At 41.9% G+C, this 23,299-nt stretch overlaps 1 protein-coding gene across 2 annotated transcripts; it reads left to right on the top strand.

Annotated features, from left to right (window-relative positions):
• Nucleotides 1-2,966: 2,966 nt before the first annotated feature.
• Nucleotides 2,967-22,831, top strand: gata2a (GATA binding protein 2a). Of its 2 annotated transcripts, none has more exons than XM_036559940.1 (6): nt 2,967-3,156; nt 9,741-10,199; nt 11,946-12,563; nt 15,719-15,864; nt 20,180-20,305; nt 20,966-22,831. In XM_036559940.1, exons 2-6 carry the CDS (start codon nt 9,977-9,979, stop codon nt 21,260-21,262), a joined length of 1,410 nt encoding a protein of 469 aa, XP_036415833.1. In that variant the 5' UTR covers nt 2,967-3,156; nt 9,741-9,976; the 3' UTR covers nt 21,263-22,831. The 2 variants fall into 2 exon arrangements, with proteins under 2 accessions (XP_036415833.1, XP_036415831.1); XM_036559938.1 differs by lacking the exon at nt 2,967-3,156 and adding an exon at nt 9,321-9,494.
• The last annotated feature ends 468 nt before the right edge of the window (nt 22,832-23,299 follow it).

Below are 23,299 nucleotides of genomic sequence, written 5' to 3' on the forward strand. Positions count from 1 at the left end.
CAGTGTATCATGTGGTATTACGGGGCAATGCGTTATACTATATTATGGGACAGTGTGTTATAATGTTGGACGGTGTATCATGGGACAATGTGTTACATTATATTATGGGACAGTGTGTTATATGATATACTGTCTCATAATGTATTATGGGACATTATGTTATGTGGTATTATGGTGTAGTGTCTTACATGGTATTATGTTGTAATGTCAAATGGTATTATGGGACTGTGTTACATAGTAATGCTGGACAGTGTATCATGTGGTATTATAGGACAATGTGTTATGTTGTATTATGGGACAGTGTGTTATATAGTATTATGGAACAGTATGTTATATTGTATTATGGGACAGTGTGTTATATAGTATTATGGAACATTATGTTATATTGTATTATGGGATAGTGTGTTATATAGTATTATGGGACAATGTGTTATAATAATGGACAGTAGTGTATCATGTAGTATTATGGGACAATGTGTTATATTGTATTATGGGACAGTGTGTTATATAGTATTATGGAACAATGTGTTATAATGTTGGACAATGTATCACGTGGTATTATGGGACAATGAGTTATATTGTTTAATGAGACAGTGTTTTATATAGTATTATGGGACAGTGTGTTATAATGTTCAACAGTGTATCACGTGTTATGGGACAATGTGTTACATTGTATTATGGGATAGTATGTTATATAGTATTATGGGACAAAATGTTGTATTGTACTATGGGACAGTGTGTTATATAGTATTATGGAACAGTGAGTTATATCGTATTATGGGATAGTGTGTTATATAGTATTTTGGGACAATGTGTTATAATGTTGGACAGTAGTGTATCATGTGGTATTATGGGACAATGTGTTATATTGTATAATGGGACAGTGTGTTATATAGTATTATGGGACAATGAGTTATATTGTATTATGGGACAGTGTGTTATATTGTATTATGGGACAATGTGTTATATAGTATTATGGGACAATGTGTTATATTGTATTATGGGACAGTGTGTTATATAGTATTATGGGACAATGAGTTATATTGTATTATGGGACAGTGTGTTATATAGTATTATGGAACAATGTGTTATAATGTTCAACAGTGTATCACGTGTTATGGGACAATGTGTTATATTGTATTATGGGACAGTGTGTTATATAGTATTATGGGACAATGAGTTATATTGTATTATGGGACAGTGTGTTATATTGTATTATGGGACAGTGTGTTATATAGTATTATGGGACAATGTGTTATATTGTATTATGGGACAGTGTGTTATATAGTATTATGGGAAAATGAGTTATATTGTATTATGGGACAGTGTGTTATATAGTATTATGGGACAATGTGTTTTATTGTATTATGGGACAGTGTGTTATATAGTATTATGGGACAGTGTGTTATAATGTTGGACAGTGTATCATGTGGTATTATGGGACAATGTGTTATATTGTATAATGGGACAGTGTGTTATATAGTATTATGGGACAGTGTGTTATAATGTTCGACAGTGTATCACGTGTTATGGGACAATGTGTTATACTGTATTATGGAACAATGTGTTATATCGTATAATGGGACAGTGTGTTATAATGTTGGACAGTGTATCACGTGTTATGGGACAATGTGTTATACTGTATTATGGAACAATGTGTTATATCGTATAATGGGACAGTGTGTTATAATGTTGGACAGTGTATCATGTGGTATTATGGGACAATGTGTTATATAGCATTATGGGACAGTGTTATATGTTACTGTTGTATAGTGTGTGGAACAGTGTGTTATATTGTAAAATATGGTGTAGTGTGTTATAAAGCACTTACGTCATACACCCCAAATTACAAAGTTTTGTTTCTTTTTTTTTTACAGCATTTCCTTTTGCACACTTAGAAAGAGCACACAGGGGCCAAGCACCAGCTGCAACTGGAATAAACAAGTTTCTCAAAGCGTTCAATTACCTGATGTCCTGTAATATCAGCTCCCACTCTGACTATCTTTATCAGCTTGTCAGATCTCTTTAGATCTGCATGCTCAGTCCAGAGTGCCAAGAAATCTCCCAGATCTCGCGCTGATAACGTAAATAAAGGACTGAACGAACGCGCAGCACTTTAAAACGGGGCTATTCCAGACCAGAAAGAGGAAAAAGTTTGTGAGAAAAACTCTCCGTCTCTCAGCGCTGCGCGCGGGCCGAAAGCAGAAGCGCTCTGATGTTTATCGTTAAATCCCGCGGCCGGAGCGCTTCACCTCTCCGTTTCTGTGGCTCGCGCTGACAGCCACAAACCCAGGGCAGAAAACAGGAGCGCGAGCTGCTTTATTGCTCGTATTTCTAAGCGGAATTAATGCTGTCAGAGTTCACTTCTTCCTCTCTCTCTCTGTCTTTATCCCAAAACGCCCCCCTCCACTTACCCCCCAACTGCACCTGCCTGCCTCGCGCCTGCAGCCGCGGCACAAGCATAAGCGCGAGCCTGGCCGGGCCATGGTCTCGTGCTGGAGATTTGCAGCGGCTTTGCATGTTTTAAAAGTTGCTGTTAGCCTGCGCTCGTGCTCCTGAGAGAGAAAGAGAGAGAGGGAGTTAAAAATAATAATAACAATAACAGGAGGAGGGGCAGAATTCATTAAGTGCTCAGGGGCGACTGACTAATGCAGAGCTGCGCATGCATATTCAAAACACGCCGAAATGCATCTGCAAGGAAGGGTCACGTGATTGACGTCCACTAGCGGTGCGCGAGACCCTTCATTATTTTATTCAGAAAAGCTAACGCGCAGATGAGGTGTAATGTAATGCGACGGTGCCAGCGACGCCTCCCTCACAGCGGATGAGCTCGAAAGTGTTGGCGGTGTCCAGCAGCGGTCAGCTACAGCGCCAACTGCGGGCAAAAAAAAGCGAAGGCTTTGGTGCTGCGAAGAACGTGCCATAGAGCTGGAGAGCGGCAGGAGAGAAGGATTGGCTGAGAGAGAGAGAGAGAGAGAGAGAGAGAGAGAGACTGAGAGGTGTGTGCTAAAGAGGCCACAGCACCCTCTATCCAAGTCTGTGGTCAGTTTGCTGTGTGCTTGCCTTGGCTGCCGGACCTGCCCGCGCGCTCCCATCCAGCCGGACACGGACGCGACGGACAAATTCGAACAGAACACGCGGGACCGTACCGCACGGGTAAGAGCCTCTTTCTGAGTGTGTATTACATACGGGCAGAAGAAGGGGATCGCTCGCGCTCTCACATACTCATGCGCGTACACGCAGAGAGCAGCTTTCCAGGGCGTCTGGCAGCGGCGCCTGTTTGGGGATAATGAGGATGTTTTCGTGCTGTCTGTCCTAATTAGGCGCGCGCTTCAGTGAATGAAGCATTTTGATATTACTGCCATCCTACACAGTGCATGCGCAAACCGAATTTTATGTGGATTACTTAGGTCATTTAAACCGTGTTTGCATTTATAATAATAATAATAATAATAATAATAATAATAGCATCATTATTATTGTTATTATTATTATTATTATTAATAATAATAATAATATATTGATGTATGGATTTGCTGTTATGCCATTTTCATCGCTCTTCCTTTGTCTAATTATTATTATTTGCTGTGGCACGAATTCTCAAATTGGATTGTGTGGAAAAGACTGAAGTGTGAATTATTGAGAAATATTGGATTAATGACAGATATTGTTAATTCACTGTTAATCTATGATGGCATGTTTCGAAAATGTAATTCCTTCTCAAAATAGGCAGTCAAGCAAAATTGTAAATGCCATTTAACGTGTCAGAAAAAAATACGTAAACAAAGCCAATAGTGTAACTAATTTTATTCTAAAAGGGTAAATAATTTGGAAATGTTACTATTTTACTCGTGTAAAAGCTTCTTTTGGGAACTACAAGTCTGTAGGCATGGTGCGCTCTTCTTTCCAATGGCAAACACTGTTAATAAACACACACAAGCATATAAACATCCTGGAAAAACACACGCACTCCTGCTTTCTCATAACAAAAACGAGCAAACGTAAATAACGAACGTTTCAGATTTTGTGGCCAATGGTTTTAATTGTAGCATTTCAATATATCTGAGCATATAACCTATCAGTATAGTCCTTCCTATTAGGATTAATATCACATTAACTTGCATGTATTGCGCTCCAAAAGAAATTGCTGAATTGCTTGAATGGGCAAAAATCCCCAGGGCTGAATTAACACCCACAGTGTTCATATTTAAGTCCAGCTGGACACAGACCAGCCCTGTAGGATTTTTTCTGCTGTGTATGGATGCCAGAGCAGTCCCGGCATTAACCTGCACCCATTTAGAGCAGCAGCACGAGCTTCCCAAAGTGCTGTCAAACAGAAAGGAAGAGGGGGTGTGCATGCTTGTCCTGTCATCACCGTGGAGATTTATGACCGCTGCTGCTGATAAAAAAGTCACACTTTTGACTCCAAAGAAAACTTTCAAGTGGCTTTCAAGCCGTACACACATGCAGCAACCGAAATCGGTCGAGCTAACCACATGTGTCCATTACTGGAGGCTGAACCCGCGCACGTGCATGGGGTGAAAAAAAAAACAAAGCGAGAGACACGCATGTTATCCAGGAGAGGGAGAAGAGGCTCTAGTTGACTTTGCTGGGTCTGGCCCCCAGTGCCCTGTCACGATCTAATTACCCGTGAGTAAAGGACAATGCTGCTTCAGTCTGCTCTGTGTCATTGCCCCCTTACCCCCCACCCCCCCATCTAAGTCTGCTTATCTTCACAAAACCGTCTGTGGCAACCTCCACCCGCCCAGTTGGACCCATAGGGAGGCAAAACCTATTTGAGGGCACCTGTTAATTATAGGAACGATTGCCCCCCATCTTCCACTGATTTAAGCAATAAGGGGGCACGATTATTCTGAGCTGGTTCCTCTGGAGTAAGAGGATGGTGAAACTGGTGAAGCGCGACCGTGCAAATATGGGAGATCAGTAGCCTTACTACCAGCGTTGTAGGCGGGGCAGTTGGACCCGTGATTGGACCCCTAATATCGCTACTAACGCAATTTTACATACATGATAATTACATACATGAACTTCATTGCTTAATTATTTCATTAAGCAGGTTCATTACACTTCTTTTACAGAAATATTCTTGAAAGAATTGAAAAGTTCTTGAGGGAACTAAAGTAGGCCCCAAAGAACTGTTTATAGCACCTTTCTATTTTTACATTTTTTAAACTGTACATAGGAAGATCAACTACCTAGGTGGACATAGGTGGAGCAATAGCGAGTAAACAAGCAAACTGCATTGGACTGTCAGTTTTTTTATTTATGGTGGGTATTTTTATATTGGCTTATTTAAAAATGTATTATTATTATTATTATTATTATTATTATCATCAAGCCAGCTTGTTTTAGAGCCCTCAATGGTGTGGTAGTACTCTTGGTAGTACCCCACAAGAACTTGGTTCCAGCATTGCTACCTGCTTGATTACCACAGGCATTTAGCACTGGTCTGCTTCAAAGAGGCCTGCTGGGAAAGCTGTATCAGACTAAAGAGGGCCATTAGCAACACTGCTTGTTGTGGACATGCTGACCAGTTCAACTTAGGAGGAGAACCCATAGGCCTTCAAACCTACAACCATTCAGGGCTGCCACATTAACAGCCTCCAAACAAAGTTGTCATTAACCTGTTAGTTATTGTTGTCATTGAGCTATGATAAGTCAATTATTGCAGACTAATGGTCATTATTTTTGCCACTGTTGGGAACTAACACCTGGTTTAAAGAACACACTCACTGCTCTCAAAGAAAGTGGGCAAAGGGTCTGCTTTAGAACAATGGACTGAAGTGGCTTTGGCCTTACTTAGTCCTAAACTTGATTCATAACTTGTTCACCAATATAAGCTGTTATCTTTGGAGGCCTCTGGCTGCATATAGTCTGGCATAGAGTCTGGACAAATGATGACCCAGTGAAGCCATGCAGCTTACTAAACAACACAATCTAATTCATTAAACACTGAGTTTACAGAGGAAAGTTAGAAGACGGATTGCCTCACTTTTCTAAGCAAATTAATAAATTAATTTGAAGGTAAGTCTATCAATAGAATTTAAGTAAACTGTTTATTCTCAAGTGGAGTAGTACATCAATTATAAAGACATTTCTCAGTAATATTTGCTAGAAATTTACTATTTAAATGCATGTCTTTTCTGATTTTTTAGTTAAAATATTTATTTAAAATTTCATTATAAAGTAGACTATTATGATTTCTAGCGTTGGTGGGTTTTAGGGACAGAAAGTGCATATGGTTCACCGCAATGAAGCCAATATGGACCTGTTATGTTAGTTCCGTTCATTGAAACAGCATACTGTTTAATATTGACTGCAAAGCTCTTTAGGCCCACAAACACATTTGAAAAAAAAAATGATAATAATAAATAAATAACAGTAGCTACAAGTTAATATGTCAAATAACCAGCTGAGAAGGTGAATGCATTCTGTTCTGCCCTTATGCACCCAAAGTCTCTCGCATACCTTTCAAACCCCCTCCCTCCTCCCCTGCATTTCTTTTTTCTCTTCCTTTGCTCTCGTTCAGTGACGTCAAGCGGCGGCGTCAGCGAGGCGGCTGGTCTGGGCTGGGAGCTCGCGCCGCTTATTGCCTGTCAATTACTGTATTTAAAAAAATATTTATTTATTTGCTTATTTATTTATTTATTTATTCATTTATTTATTTATTTGGGTTGCGACACGGTGCCTCTTAGACGACACACTGAAAACAATTAACAAGAGCCACAGGTTGAGATACGAGATGACAGAGGTGAAGCAATAGCGCGCGTGCAGGTTAAATATCTCGCAAGCTCAGAAATATGACTAATTAATAAAGCAAACGCTAAAGCTGAGCGAGTCAATGCTGCTGGATTTTTTTAAACACATATATTCAGGCGGGACCGTTTACATGCTAATTGCGTTCCTCGAGCCTGGAAAGTCAGCTAAAGGGCTCCTCTAAGCTGAGCTCAGCAGCACCGCGGCGGTGGACTGAAATGAATAATTAATCAACACAAATCGCTGGTACACGGTGTCAGAGCCCGCGGGGCTGTGGGAGGTGTGAAGCTGCACTCGAGGAGCGGCGCTGCTGGCCTGCAGGGCTTACCTGAGGACAGGTGAGCAGCTCTAACTCAGCACTGAGACGTGCAGAGGGCACGGAGAAAGGAAAAGACAACACAAACAGTGAACTGCTTAAATAAACGTGTGAATGCGACTAAGAAAACGGCCTTAATGCTCCACGAAACAGGCGTGACTGACAGTATTTAGAGGCCCAAGCAGGACTTTTAATGTAGAATATTTTAAAAAGCGCTTGAAAGAGGGATAAAACTAAACTAAATAAATACATTTGCCAAAGTAAATAAATAAACAAAACAAAGAAAATAAATAAATAAATAAATAGCCAACCATATATAGATAGATAGATAGATAGATAGATAGATAAATAAATAAATAAATAAATACATAGATAAATAAATAGATAGATAGATAAACACAGACAGGCAGATAGACAGGCAGATAGACAAACAGATAGATATATAGACAGATAGATAGACAGATAGACAGATAGATAGATAGATAGATAGATAGATAGATAGATAGATAGATAAAAGTCTCCCGGCACTCAGTTGGGGAACGTTTCCCTTCTAGACCTATTCCTGCTAAACTCCATAACCTGCTCTGTATAAAGGTAGAGAGCAGTAGCAGCTTATTAAAGCCCGCGCTCACCGGCTCTGAGCTCGAGCTGCTCTCAGCTTTTTATCTCTGTACTTATCAACCTAATTGGCGACTCTCTGTCTTCGTACCCCGCGTGTTTCAGCGCGAGAGAGATAACTGAGCGAGACGTAACGAAGCCTCGCTAATGGTCCGCGCTTTGGCTGCGCTCGGCCAAACCCCTGCGACCTGTCGGCACCACCGAGAGAGAGACGCACACACACCGCCCATTAATATGTAAAGGACCGTTTGATCGCTCGAGATCGCCCGCAAAAAGCCCCAATGTTTTCACAAGAGGAGTGTCGTGACTGCTAATTAAAAACAATTAGGCGCGCGCCACACCGGCCCCCTGCTTCACACACCATAAAGACCATAAAGCGCCGCTCCTCCCCACTTAATGCACGAGCTGGGGAGGCTGTGGGTTTGGGGTTTGTTTGCGTTACGGCCGCGTGTGAAAATCAACAGTTGAAAGTTTGTTGTTTTAAGCACATAATGATCGCGAGACAGGCTGTGTTATTTACATATATGTGAGACCATATATAAATATATAAATCTATATATATTTATACATGATATAAATCATATATCATATATAAATATATGGTGCAACAAATATAGAAATGAAACACTGACCCATATATAAGTGTGTGTATATATGTATACATGCATGTGATAAGCCGTAAATGATAAAGTCATTTCAATTACTGAAAAAGTTCCATCATTTAATCCGTTTATAATCCTTTGCTTGTTTTAAAAGTGTACAGTTGGGCCTAAACGTGAGTTAAAATTGGAATAACCTAAACAGGGGTTTCTAAAAGTGTCCCCTGTTACCTCCCATTGGCTCACAATACTCAATATTCCCAGATCATACGTGTCTTTATTTCACGGCTAATAATCTCCGTGTCATAAATCAAGAAGACTGATCCATTAGCACTGGATAATTTAGGTTCACAAAATACGATGGAAACCAGTAATGTGGGCTACAGAGGCTACAAACTCACACGCTTTAAAGAGAGAGAGAGAGAGAGAGAGAGAGAGAGAGAGAGAGAGCGAGAGAGAGAGAGAGAGAAAGAGAGAAAGAGAGAGAGAGAGAGAGAAAAGAAAAGAAAAGAAAAAGACGTTATCAACGCGGAGCGCGAGGCTGTAAGAAAGGTAGAAGATCTCAATAAAACTGCCCCCGCTGATTGATGTATCTCTCTCTTTCTTTCTCTCTTTCTCTCATTTTCTATCTGTCTCTCTCTCGACCCGAGCCAATGGCGACAAGCGCGGCCTGCCATTGGTTCACGCAGAGGAGGTCACTAGCAGCGCTGTTATTTATTTCGCTCGAGCAATTTTTTGTTTAATCCTGCACCCGTATTCATACAAGCCCCGTTCACTCGCGCTGGTATTGGTTATCGCAGGCCGCTGTGGCTGCTCACAAGCCAATCCCGGCGCACGAAGGGCGTGGCTTTGGGCTCTGCGTTCTGAGTGCGGAGGGCGGAAAACGGGTGGGAAAAGAAACTATAAAAAAAAAAAACAACACCGCGTCACTGCCAGCCTGTCGCTCCGCCCACTCGTCCGCGTCATATGGAATGCACTGGCGCCAGTTCAGACGGAGCAGAGAGGCGCAGCTCATTAAACACGCAGCGCTCGACACGGCAAGCAGAAAAAAAAACGCTCAAGACTCGCTCGTTTTAAAAAGTCCGCGGCACCGCAGAAGCTCCTGAGCTGCGTCTGCAAAAATGACAACAGGATTAACTTTCTCTGAATCGGACTAAGGCGGGAGAAGGGAGGAGCGGAATGCAGTAAGTGCGATGTTTCTTTGGGGTCTCGCTGTAAACCTCGGTGGCCCACCAGCTTCGAAACGGTTTAAAAAGTGTCCGGCTTTAAACTGGAAAGCGTTAATATGAAACACTGCTGACACGAGTCGGTTTCCGAGGTCCGTCGTTTATTGTTGTTTATTATTGTTTATTATTTATTGTCATTTTTTTTGCTCAGTCTGTTGTGAAGGGTATGCAGGGGCTCACGCGCGATGTGTTTTTGTTTTGCAGGTGAACTGCAGAGCAAAAAGGACTTCAGCTCAACTTCAAACTTTGCTGAAAGTGAAAAGGAGACTGTCAAGCACTGCATCCCTTTTTTCCTCCCCTTTTTTTTAGTCTAACCAAGAGCAGGCCTGCTCTACTTTTTTGGGAACTATACATGATCTCAGTTCTCGCTGGGTCTCAAAAATCCAGAAAAGTTTAAATTTTTTAAAATTTTTAATTTATTCATAAATTCCTCACAAGTCATGGAGGTGGCTGACCAGTCCCGTTGGATGGCGCATCATCACGCCGTGCTCAACGGTCAGCACCCGGACTCTCACCATCACGGCCTCGCGCACAACTACATGGAGCCTATGGCGCCCCTCTTGCCTCCGGACGAAGTGGACGTGTTTTTAAACCACTTGGACTCGCAGGGCAACCCGTACTACCCCAATTCCAGAGCCAGAGTCTCCTACAGCCAAGCTCACGGTGAGAAAGCGATTCTGCATGTGCATCTTTCACAGCTAACAACAGCAGCAATAATAATAATAATAATAATAATAATAATAATAATAAATTAGACGTGTTGCGTTTTATTTTTCCAAGATCAAACAGAGCAGAGCAATATTTTTCCCTGAGACTGAGTTTGTTTTTGCATGCACTCTCTCCAAGAAAAAGCTCAGAAAGCAAGGGGAGGGTGTGCAAACAAACCCTGGTCACTACATGTGCGCATTCTTTGGGTCCCAAAATCTAAATGTGTTGCCTGATATTTCAGATTGATTAAGAAAATAACGTTTTGGTAAAAAATTGGCGAAAAAAAAACGCAGCATAAAAAACAAATGCATTCGCTTTAAAACGCAACTGTTCTTAGCTTCTCTTCGTTGGTCAGCATGGCCAGTGTGTCCAGATATCCGCGTAATAAAAATGTAGTGATGTAATTTAGTGATGTCAGTAGTGATGTAATTTAGGCCTTCAGTTCGGGTTTCAATTATTTTTACATTTTTAAGGAAAACATTTTTAAATTAAATATTTTACAGAGAAGGAAATCTTACACACTCACAGCTGCCACATGCCCTGTGAAATGGTCAGCTTTACCATACTGGGTTTATAAAATATCGCCGGGGGTGTTACCTGTCGCCTCCGCTTAAAACGTGTTGAAATGTAAAGATAAGAAGAGAAAGAGAGTAAGAAAAAAAAACTGTCCAGCAAATGGGACGGAGAGGAAAGGGAAGTTCATGTCACTTGTTCCCCCTCAGTTTGGGGCAGGGAGAAAGAGAGAGAGAGAGAGAGAGAGAGAGAGAGAGAGCAAGGCACTTCCCGGATACCAAATCCAAACGAAAAAATCACTGATAAGCGCTCTTAGTTCATCAAGTAAATGAAGAAGAGCGCAAGTCCGCGTCCTGCAGCGTTTATAATGCGGCTCTTTGTCTCTAAATCGTGACGGATCGTTTCTAATGCCGGCTGTACCTCTAAGGCCGGTGTGGAGCTCTTGAAGCCTTTTTGGAAAGAACTGCGTCGAAAAGAAGAGATATGAAGGCGTTGGCTGGACGTTTGGCAGGATTTTAGGCTGAACTGCTTTAATCTGTTAGAAACCTATAAAAAGCTCCATAAGTGGGAAAAAAAACACATGGTTTGGGTTTGAATTCAATGTCGAGCGTGTTTTGTTCTGGGAGTGAATCAACAGGTAGGAACGCAAGCGAAGTCGGATTAGAAGATCTTTATAGATTATCGGTGAATGTCCAGTTCTTGTCAAAATGTCCGTCGTTTCTAACTTCCGATCAATTTATTCATCTGAAATCTGGAGGTTGTTGTCTGTTATGTAACGTCTTTTCTGTCTAATCTTTATAATTTGAAATGTATCTAATCGCAAATCTTTTCTATTCTTTCTATTCTGAAATCTGTTCATTTCTAGTGCTGAATGTATTTAATTCTAGTCAAACGTAGTCCTGTTTGAAATGTAGGCTATTCTTTCTAGTGTTTCAGGTCGATTTTTTAATCTAATCTTTGCTTTCTAGTGTTTCTTGTCTGAAATGTATGAATGCCCATTCTTTTAAGCAACGTCCTGTTTGGATACTAATCTCTAAAAATTATATTTGCCTTTATTTACATTTATTAACATTGAGTTATACAGTCTGAAAACCTGGTTTTGTAGTTTGTTTTAACAATTGAGTTGTGTTGATTATGTATTAACCGCTCGTGTCCTGCTCACCACCACCTCCCCCGCCCCTCAAACAGCTCGTCTCGCGGGCAGTCCGGTGTGCCGGCCGCACCTCATCCACAGCCCCGGTCTGTCGTGGCTGGACAGCGGCAAGGCGGCGCTTTCTGCAGCGCACCACCACAACGCCTGGGCGGTCAGCCCGTTCGCCAAAGCCGGTCTGCACGCGGCCAGCGCGGGCTACCCGTGCAGCAGCAGCGGCGGCGGAGGCTCAGGCTCCAGCTCGGGTTCCGTCTCCAGCTCGGCCCCAGTCCCGGTCCCTGCGCCCGCGCCATCGAGCCACGCGAGCCCGCACCCGCTCTACAACTTCCCACCCACCCCGCCCAAAGACGCGTCCCCTGACCCGGGGCCCTCGTCGCCAACGGCCTCCGCCACCAGGATGGACGAGAAGGAGGCCGTCAAGTACCAGGTGGCGCTGGCCGACGGTATGAAGATGGAGGGCTGCAGTCCCCTGCGCAGCAGCCTGGCCATGGGCGCCCCAGCGCCCTCCGCCCACCACCCCATCCCCACCTACCCCGCGTACTCCCTGCCCGCACCACACGACTACGGCGCCAGCCTCTTCCACCCGGGCAGCCTGCTCGGGGGCTCCACGTCCAGCTTCACGCCCAAATGCAAAAGCAAGACCCGCTCGAGCTCAGGTGAGGCTCACAAGATCTTACTGATGAAAGCTCCTTATGTTAATAAATGATTGAATTCACGAGAGAGGTGTTGGACCAGCAATGTACTCATATAATGACTTTTATGTAATATTTAATATGCATGGCTAGAGAGTGGGAAATTTTGGTCCAGTATAAAACGTTGGTTGGAACTTTGTATTTTCCAGATTTTTTTCTAACCTCCATATTAATTACTGAAGTAGGCCTGGATGTTCTAACTATATTTAGCATTCCAACTCATTAAAATTGATCTGATTATTGGAGGATGGTTATTGGTGGAGCATATATTGGAGCAAAAGTTTCTTTCAGGAATTGTACTTGTCTGACATCACGTGATCAGCTTGCAAACGAGAAAAATTTACGACAATTTGTTTTCCATTTTTGTCCAGAAAGGCTTTTCTCAAGTAACCACGCTATATGACGCCAGTATGCTTCCCATTGTTATTTTGTGTTAAATAAGCTTGAGAAAATTTTTTTTTTTAGTTTCTCCCTGAGGCGCTGCTCTTCTCTGTCCCAAGCCTGAATGGTTCTTCTGGTTGTCCCATTAAAACGAGTCCCTCCTAAAAAGGCCACTGACTGATAAGAGATAAGAAGAGACACTTAAAACGCGGCTTAACAAACATAAAAAGAGCAATCGGGGTCAATAATGATGTGTCAGATATGTTTACACAGGCTAATCATTTGTCAAATATATAGGCCCAAACTATTACTGTTGAGCGTGAATAGGAAATAAAATAGGCCAAATGATACAGTTTTACAGCGTGAATTTGTAAACCAGATGATTTTAATATTGGGATTCAAATTCAAAGCTTAACAGAAATCAATCCACAGTGGATTCCTGGTGAAGTCTGTCATTTCTGATGATGATTTATAGGCGTAACGCTCTTTGCACTCTAGGTTTCGTTTTGCACGCTTGTTTTCGTCTGCAGTGGGGCTCCAATGCGTTTTAAATCCTGCAGGAGTCACGACGCACTGGCTCCTGCCATATCCTGTACACCAAATCACACCCTACTGCCCCCCCACCCCTCACCCCCCTACACTAACAAAGCTCCACAGGGACACGCCGTCCCGGGCCATAGCAACCTCATGCTCACGCGCTTGAAAGGACGTAGTGACTCAAAGACTAAAGTTTATACCTATTTGTGATTAGCAATAGTGGTATTTTTTAGTATAATTATTAGCAATAGTAGCAATATTATTATAGGACAATTATTAATACATTATTATAGTGGAGGGATGGCATTGTTAATATTATTTTGTTGTTAATAGTAGTTGTAATAGCACTATTATTATCATTAATATTATTATTATTATTGAAGTTGTTGCTGTTGTTGTGTTTGTAGGTGTCATTGTTGTCACTATTATCTTGTTAATCATGGGCCAACAGTAATGATAGCAGTAGAAGTGGAAGCAGCAGTATTAAGAAGAGCGTGATGGTCATAATGGTGATCGGTGCAAAGTCTTACTTTCGAATACGTTCTGTTGAAAGGCCTAATCTGACCATGTGTGGTGTAGAAGGAGAAGCTCAGTTTCAGGCTTTGTGTGCTGCTGGCGATCACACCATTGCAAGCAGCACAGGAGCCTGTCTTCCTTACAAAGAAACATATGTAATCATCATTAAATGCTGACAATCCTATAATCTCTTTACCTCTTGGCAAGAGCACCCTGCGTTCAGCTAGGATTGAATGCAGAATTAGGTCCAGAAAACAACATTCGCAAACATGCAAAAACAGAAAGGGAACCTACAAAGAGTTCAGAGATTAAGGGAGGAAATCTCTTACATTCCTGCATTGTCTTTTATGCTATATGTGATAGCACTGCTATGAAATCTTTGAACATAAAAGATGGTTGCAGATCTATTACGTTCACCAATGCAGAATGAACCTCTGCTGGGTTCAGCAGTGTCTTGTTGAGTGCTGCTTGGTGCAAAAGGTTGCTGTAACAATGAATTCAATACTGGTGACTCTGCACACCTCTGTGAAACCAAACCAAAGCTGTGTCAGGGGGTCAGCGTAATGCGGCTTTCCGTTCGGACGTCTTTGGACAACCTTCTCCTCTGCCGTGGCCTGAGGCGCAGGTTCCAAACCTATGGCACTGTGGCTTTAGCACCTCATAGCCACTCCCAGAACCACAGTGCAGCTGAAACATGTCGATACCTCTTTCTGTGGCTTCGCTGGAATGGTGACACAGAGAAAAAGGGAGGCGGCGTGGCCGAATTACTAAACATCATGCACTTCAAAAGGAGCGCCTCCATTGTCCAGGGCGGATTCCTTTCTCTGGCCTGGGTGGGACAGGTAGTCCCTCACATTAGAATGGGAATAATAGGGAGATGCTCTGGGGAGAGACTGAGGGTATAAATTGAGCCAAACACGTCTTTTCCGGCAGGTTCAGGACTTTATTGAATGAGTGAAGATATTATAGGATTCACTCATTCTTGATTCTAATGTTGGCAAACCCGAATGAGTATGAGGGGGGGTATGGAAACCAAAATAGACATCGAATCTAAGCACATAAAAGAACACAAATAAAGGCATGTAGTTACTTTGAAGCACACTGGAAAACAGGACTTAGCCAGAGCTTAACGTTCAAGATTGTAAGCCAAATGTGGGCAGCTCATAGACATATACTGAACAGGCTGAGTCTAAATATATGACACATTACGTGCATTGTGAGCTACACTGTGTCTATGATGTTGGTGTTAAATTATGCAATGCTGTTTCTAAATGAGCTTCTTGGGTTTTGGACACACGCTTGTTGCTTCTCTGCCATGCTTTGGTGGATTATTTTACACGGAGGTGTCCGTGTCCATGCCGATCCGACTGGGGGCAAGTGACAAACCTGGGGTCAGCCAAGCACGGATGTCTATTGTTCTGGTCATTCTTAGAGAGAGATATTTTATATCATGAGGAATATCTTAATGCGTTGTCAATGGGAGTGGTAAGGTTACATATCTCCTAATTAGCTTGGACAGTTTGCCTGACCAGATTGCTCCACTACAGTAAAAACAACTGGGTCCACTATATCTTGAGGCCACCATTGAATCATCTGTATGATTTTACTTTACTGATGGAAGATGATGGAACTTCTTAATTATATAAAATTTCTCTCTGTTTTTTCCCCACCTGAATTCTACACAGAGGGGCGTGAGTGTGTGAACTGCGGCGCTACCTCCACCCCTCTCTGGAGGAGAGACGGAACGGGCCACTACCTCTGCAATGCCTGCGGCCTGTACCACAAGATGAATGGTCAGAACCGGCCACTCATCAAGCCCAAACGCAGACTGGTGAGTAGCTCATTTGACCCTTAACCTCTGTCATACGCACACACACATACACACACACACGTGAGAAAGAGGGCTAAATAGAAGCTCGGAGCAGAGAGAATAAGCACAATTCCAGGAAAGTTATATTTTCCCTATGATCTTCCTGGAATTGTTTGTCGCTCTCACCCCCCGGTGATCCCCTACACTGCCTGTTACAATCCTGCTACTATTGCTATTGTTACTGCTATCATTATTGCTACTAGTCCTGATACTGTCACTGATACCAATGCCCACGCTGGCTTAATTAGCACCACGGCACATTGACTGGACAACCGCACAGACTGAGCCATGCACTGGTATCCACAAGACTTGTCCTACGTTAGGTTGATCTCTGGGAGAGCCACAGTTCTCCAGTTAGCTGTTACGCACCATGGCATTGTCTTTGACAAACATGTCAAAAAACTTCCTCGCATTCAGGCAGTATTTTAGGACGATTCGATTTAGGGTTTTCTAAGTTTAGCTAAAGGAACCCGTGGCCTATTAATAAGACAATATGCAGTAGTTTATAATTACAGTGCTAGAAATAAAGCAAATGAAAATGAATTACATCATCGTCAGGTCTTTGGTCATTCCATGCAAATGCAGTGGTATCTTGCTCACACTTTTATCTATGTTTTTAGTTTTCAGAAATGAAATAATAGCAAGTTTATAAAGTACCTGGAAAGTCATGATCACCAAACCATCTGAAAATAATAAGCCTTTAGTTAATTTGTGTCCTTATAATAATGACATCCTATGCAGGAGTAACCCAAGGGAGAGATTTGGATTTTAAAGTTACTTGCAGGGCAGCTTAAGCATTACATGTATATCATAATCATAAATAACACTGAAAAAATAGGTCATCCAAAAATTAAAATGATTATTAGACAACATAAATTTCATTTTTCTTTTTCAACTTACCCCTCATTTACTTGTTTTAGCCTGTACTGGCTCAAAGGGCCACTCCTTTTATTCAATCTGTTGTACCGAGACTGTCTATAGGACAGACACTCTCTACAGGACAGGTACTCTCTTAACTGGTGATGCTATAGGACAGAGTGTCACTATAGGATAGAGAGTCTATAGGACATAGATGCTCCTTAACTAGTGACTGTGTAGGACAGAGACTCACTACAGGACATAGACTCTCTTGTACAGAGACTTTATATTGGATGGACAGTGACTATAGGACAGAGATTCTCTATAGTGACTCTGTGAGACAAAGACTTACTATATGGCAAAGACTGTCTATAGGACAAGGACTAGGACTGAGACCGTCTACAGGATGGAGATTCTCTATGGGACTGAGATTCTCTATATGGCAGATATTCTCTATAGGACGGAGAATCTTTATTGGGCATTCTCTAGAGGACAGAGATTCTCTATATGACAAGTATTCTTTATAGGACAAGATTCTGAATGGGACAGAGATTCTCCATAGGAAGAAGATTGTCTATATGACAGATATTCTCTACAGGATGGATATTCTTTATAGGACAGAAATTCTCTAAAGGATGGGGATTCTCTATTAGACATTCTCTATAGGACAGAGATTCTCTATATAACAGATATTCTGTATAGGACAAAATTATTTATGGGGCAGAGATTCTCCATAGGAGATGGAGGACAGAGATTCTCTATATGGCAATTATTGTCTATAGGACAGAGATTCTCTATGACAGATATTGTCTGTATGACCGATTCTCTATAGGAGATGGAGATGCTTTATAGGACAGAGATTCTTTATAGGACAGAGATTCTCTATAGGACAGATATTCTCTATAGGACAGAGACTCTTCATATTATGAGCTCTCTGCCTCTGAATGAATCTGCTCTCATCTTACTGTGTATTGCCAGAGAGGGAGGAATCTCTGTGAGCTTTCAAAGGCCAAAATTACAGGCTACACTTAAAAAGGAATCTTCATGTTTACACCAAAAATAACTATAATTGTGTCTGCATGTATAGCTAACGCTATTATTATTATTATTATTATTATTATTATTATTAAAAGCGAGGCAGTTAGGGAGCTTTCTCTCCTGTGACTGAGCTTTGTGTGGTGTTCTCCAGATGAGAACTCCATAAGCTTTTCCATGCGGCGCAGGGCGCAGCTTTGGGCTCGAGTGTTTTCAGAGCTCCGCGTTCAAAGGCCGTCCAGTTGTTTCCTATCCGGATATCTGCCCGCGCCCGATAAGGAAGCCAGGCTCCCCGGGTGCTTCCGTCTCCAACAAACCCCACTGCATTCTCTCTGGGCCCCGGCAGGAGCGCGTCTCACACACACGCCTTTACTGCAAAGCGATTAGCACAACACACACACACACACACGGCAGCGGCAGCAGGACCAAGCTGTGTGTGTGTACGTGTGTGTGAGTGTGTGTGAGGGGCGGGGACGGTGCGGGGCATTTTGGAAAATAAATGGATTTATGCGCTCGCGCTCTTGTTTGTCCGCGCTCGGTTGGCACTGAGCTTCAGCGTCGGAATGCGAGTGTTTTTGTTGTCGTCTACACTTATAAAAATATTAATTTAACGAAGGCCAGTAGAGTTTGGGGGTCTTTATTAATGTAATCAACACTTAAAATTATTTTTAATTATTATTTTCATATATTATTATTATTATTATTATTATTACTGCTGCTGCTGCTGTTATTATATTTAGGTTTATATTTAACAAAGTGCAGGTTTTTGTTTTTATTATTATTGTAGAAGTAGTATTATTCCTTTTTCAATTTTTTGTAGCCCCTTTATTTTTATTTTTTATTATTATTTATTTACTTATTGATTTGATTTAACAATTTCCTCTTTTCTCTGTCTGTTTTTAGACGTAGGTCATTTTTTCCTCCTCCTTTTCTTCCTTTTTTGCCGTTGTTCAAAGCCCCTCATTCCGCATTAGGGGTGCTTATGTAAACCGTAAACGAACAGAAGACACGAAAGGCTCGTGGCTGCGGGGGGAATTGCATTGTACGCTTATAAATGTTTCTTATTATGTGTGAAAAATTGATGTGTAATGGACACAGACCCCCCTTCCTCCCTCCCTCCCTCCCCTACCCCCCGACTCCCAGCTCCCCCCACCTCCCCTATACACACACACACTCTCAGCATCACCCCAACAGGACAAACTCAGGGCTCCTCCACTCCAACAGCACTGCAACCTTTAGCAAAGCAGAGAAGCAGCTCGTTTGAGCAGGCGCAGCGCCCCCCACCCACCCCCTTAATCACGGCACAAATTGGAAAATTGAATTAAGCTCGTCTAAATGCACAGAATAGATTCAGTTAGGCCGATCGAGGCGACTCCCTGGAAGCGACTTCATGTGTTTAAAGCCGGCGCTCTCTTTCATCTGATCTGGGGATGGTGGGATGGTTTGGAAATGCTGTGTGCTGTGGAGTACACACAGCCACGCACAGCCATAATATTCGTCACCCCCAGCTCCTCCAGCAGATCTTTATCATGGCTGAAGCATTTAGCCCTGAGTGCAGGAGGCCTGCGACTGGAGCGGCTTATGGAGATGGCGTTAGACATCAGAATAAAACAGTCTGAAACAAACGGAGCAGGTCTGAACTCGATACAGATATTAGGGTCATATACTATAAGCAGTAATATTGTAATGAATATTTCATAGACCGTGTCGTCGAGGAATATATTTTCTCCCACAAAAAAAGGCGAAATAACAGTGGTTTATAATAAACTGTAACAAATATGGATTTGTTTATTCTTTGTTCTTATAGGCTCCGTATGTTTCACGAAATAGCGTGTAAATTTGTAAAACATAAAATTATTTATAAAAAAGATTATCTTACAAATATACATATATATATATATATATATATATATATATATATATATATATATATATATATATATGTATATGTGTGTGTGTTCAAATTGTGTCTGTATAAAAATAATTTAAAATATTTTAATTAAAAAAAATATTAACCGTTTAATTATTTTCATAAACTTCTCATCCACGTGTTTTCCTGTTTTCAAAACAAAATTATTGATATTGTTATTAAAAAGCGAAACGGTGTTAAACATAAATAATAAAACACATACATCCCATCATGGTTTTCGTATTGTTTAGAAATGCTGAACATCAGGATTACAAGCTCTTTTTAAACACCACTGAAGTAACTTGTTGCTCGTGTTGGTTCAAAATGCCGAGCAAAAAGAAAACGGTGCGTGTATCAGCTTTATGGAGAATAATGTCTTTTTTTGTCCCCCTAACATCTCTTATATCTCAGTATTTAAAGTGTCTCAGTATTTAAAGTGACCCTTTAACATGTCTCCTGTCTCTTCTCTTGTAGTCTGCGGCGCGGCGCGCGGGCACCTGCTGCGCGAACTGTCAAACCACCACCACCACACTGTGGAGGCGCAACGGCAACGGAGACCCGGTGTGCAATGCCTGCGGCCTCTACTACAAACTGCACAACGTAAGTGAAGCCCCAGCGGACACTTTCATACCCTCTTAGGGGGCACTGGTTTGGCTGGGGGGTGAGTTTTTGGGGGTGTAGAAATGGGCGCCTGCGCCTGTCAGCCTGACCGTTTCTCGTTCTCCGCTTTTTGACGGGTCCAGCTTTGTCTGGGTGGGTGGGGGCGTTACCCCCAGGAGAGCCCCCAAGGACAGACCTGCCACTCAGCGCCTTTCTCTCTTTGGCTTGGCTCACATTAGCCACTTTATCCCGAGAATAAATCATTGCTCGCCCTTAATGGGACAAGCGAGACGAACCGCAACAAAGTGGCCACCCAAAAGAAAAGTGGGAGGCCGTTTTTTTCCCAGCAGGCCTGGTCATGGCTGGACGGTTGTTCTGCTTAATAATTAAATTCATGATCGAAATGCACCCTTTAAAAAACATGAGCATCACGACACACAAATTAAACAGTTAGTTTTGTAATTGAAAAAAATCTAAAATTACATAACTAAATGAAAGCAACAATTAAAGTTGCTATTTTTTTCCCTATTATTTTTTGCTTGTTAATAAAAAGTCATGCATAGATGGTCACCTCTTAAACTTGAGGTGAAAATGTGTTGAATCCTCCTCCAGGCAGAGAAAGAAATGCGGTGTAACCTTGTTCTTGCTCTCTCTTTGTAGGTCAACAGACCGCTGACCATGAAGAAAGAGGGCATCCAGACGCGCAACCGCAAGATGTCCAGCAAGTCCAAGCGCAGCAAGCGGGTGGGCGATGGCTTTGAGGAGCTGTCCAAGAGCATGCACGACAAAACATCACCCTTCTCGGCTGCCGGGGCCATGGCAGGCCACATGACCCACATGGGCCACCTGCCACCTTTCAGCCACTCTGGCCACATGCTGCCCACACCCACTCCCATCCACCCCAGCTTCAGCCACCACCACACTGGCCGCTCGCCTGCCTGGGCCGAGCCTCACTGAGGGTGCATCCCGAGTTGCCCCATCACAAATGCCTCTACACCTTTCCTCCTCACCTACTGCAGTGGTCACAACACAACTCCTGGAAATCTAACTTGCTACAGGGTTTAGTTCCAAGCCCAATCCAGCACATTTGGTCCAGCTAATGAGTAGCTATGTTAAAAAATATACTCTATATAGGGATATATTCTGGGATCAATTTTTGTAGGGATATCCAAAAATAGGGTGGGAAACATCTAGTGCACTCTAACAATCCCACAATGTACCACAATAGTTAGGGTACTGGAAAATATCCAGTGTAGTGAAAAACATAGTGGGAAACATCCACTGCACTCTTACAGTCTCACAACGTACCGCTACAGGTAGTGTACCAACAATGTACCCTACAGAGCACAGAATACTTATAACACGGTATGTCGAATGCGACGGAATGTGTCTAATTTCATAGGATAATGATCTAACCTGCGTAATGTTAGTGTACGAAACTGTGCATATTTATCAGAATCATGAATTCTGTTCTGTGCAATAGTGTTTTATAAAGTTTCCCTGGTTTTCCAACATAAAGAATAGTGATTAGGGGTGCATTTTCAAACACAGCAAATATCTTCAGAAGTCCCTGGTTATCTGGATTGGGGTGTGAGATTTGGGTTGGAGGTGTATCCTGTAGGAAAACTGATGTCTAGGAGGAGGGTTGGTGACCACTCCCTGGTCTTCACAAGTACCTCTACAGGACATGGAGAAAAAATCCTGGTTGGCCGCTGCATAAGAAGGCGTGGCTATGTTTCCACACAAATGACCATAAAGAGACAATGTTTGTGCTGTTTTTCCCCTAAAGCTGAGGGGCTGGAGTGTAAAGAGGACATTTTGCTTGTTTAAAAGCCCCACCCCCCCTCTCACGGACACAGACTTAACAAGATTGTGATGTTTTGAGGGGGAAACTCCCGATGCTTTTAACCTTTCTTTATTTTGTACTGAGTCACTTTGGTACTGCCCGAAAGAGAGGATGTGTGTTACAGCCGAGTCACTGTGTAAGAGTGTGTGCGTGTGTGTGTGTGTGCGCTGGTGCCATCAGCCGCTGCCACTGGTAAACTGAACGGATACGGCTCACGGTTTGCAAAGGCCTGGCTCTCGGACTCTATACCAGAGAATAGAGAGAGAGAAAGAGAGGTAGAGAATATAGATGGACTGCTTGTTCTATGCCTACATGCTGGGATATACACACTCCACGGACATGACGTCCTCTGAACAGACTCTATGGACACGACTAGCAAGCAAAACAGATGTTTATAAAGCTTGATTGTTATTATCGTTATTGTTATAATTGTTATGATAATTTATTTTCACACTTTCTTTTTTTCCGCTCTCCTCAAAACCATATGGGTATATTGTTATAATTATAAATATTATTTGATTATTAATATCAAAAGAAAGAAATGAAAAAAAAACAAACAAAAACACAAAAAAACAAACAAACAAAAAAATCAACACTGACTTATCTTAGCCAAGGCGATGTTGCTGAACTGTACGTTTTTATCATTTTCCATTACACAAATAAAGGAAATAAAGTTTTAATACTTAATAATCTTTGCCCTTCCTTTGTAATATTTGTTTATGTTATGTGAAATGAAGTTATATATTTAACGGTAATTTCCACTCATAGCAAGATGTGAAGCACAGATTAGGCACATTCATGCAAATGAATAGCTTAATCATTGAGTTGTGAATGCATACACACACACACACACACACACACACACACACACACACACAGTTGTTCCATTCAATATACAGTACTGTGCAAAAGTAGTTTTAACAGTTTTAAACTATCTTGCATTTTTGCTTGTAAACATATAAAATAAATACAAATAAACAGTAACACAGTAAAAAGTAACAATAATGTATTTCTTTTAAAAGTCTTTGACAGTTATTGTTATTGATATTTTTAGATGAACACATTTTGGTTTGGTTTTCTTTTCAATGCAGTTCCACTCATTACATTGTTTTCTTCATCACCTGATTTAGTGTGATTAAATGTTGATT

The sequence above is a fragment of the Colossoma macropomum genome, unplaced genomic scaffold (assembly GCF_904425465.1).
Source record: "Colossoma macropomum unplaced genomic scaffold, Colossoma_macropomum, whole genome shotgun sequence".
In the NCBI taxonomy this organism is placed as follows: Eukaryota; Metazoa; Chordata; class Actinopteri; order Characiformes; family Serrasalmidae; genus Colossoma; species Colossoma macropomum.

Coding starts and splice junctions, on each gene's coding strand:
- gata2a (XM_036559940.1), top strand. CDS start 9,977: ATGGAGGTGGCTGACCAGTCCCGTTGGATGGCGCATCATCACGCCGTG. Junction 10,200..11,945: donor CTCCTACAGCCAAGCTCACG/GTGAGAAAGCGA, acceptor CCCCTCAAACAG/CTCGTCTCGCGGGCAGTCCG. Junction 20,306..20,965: donor TCTACTACAAACTGCACAAC/GTAAGTGAAGCC, acceptor CTCTCTTTGTAG/GTCAACAGACCGCTGACCAT.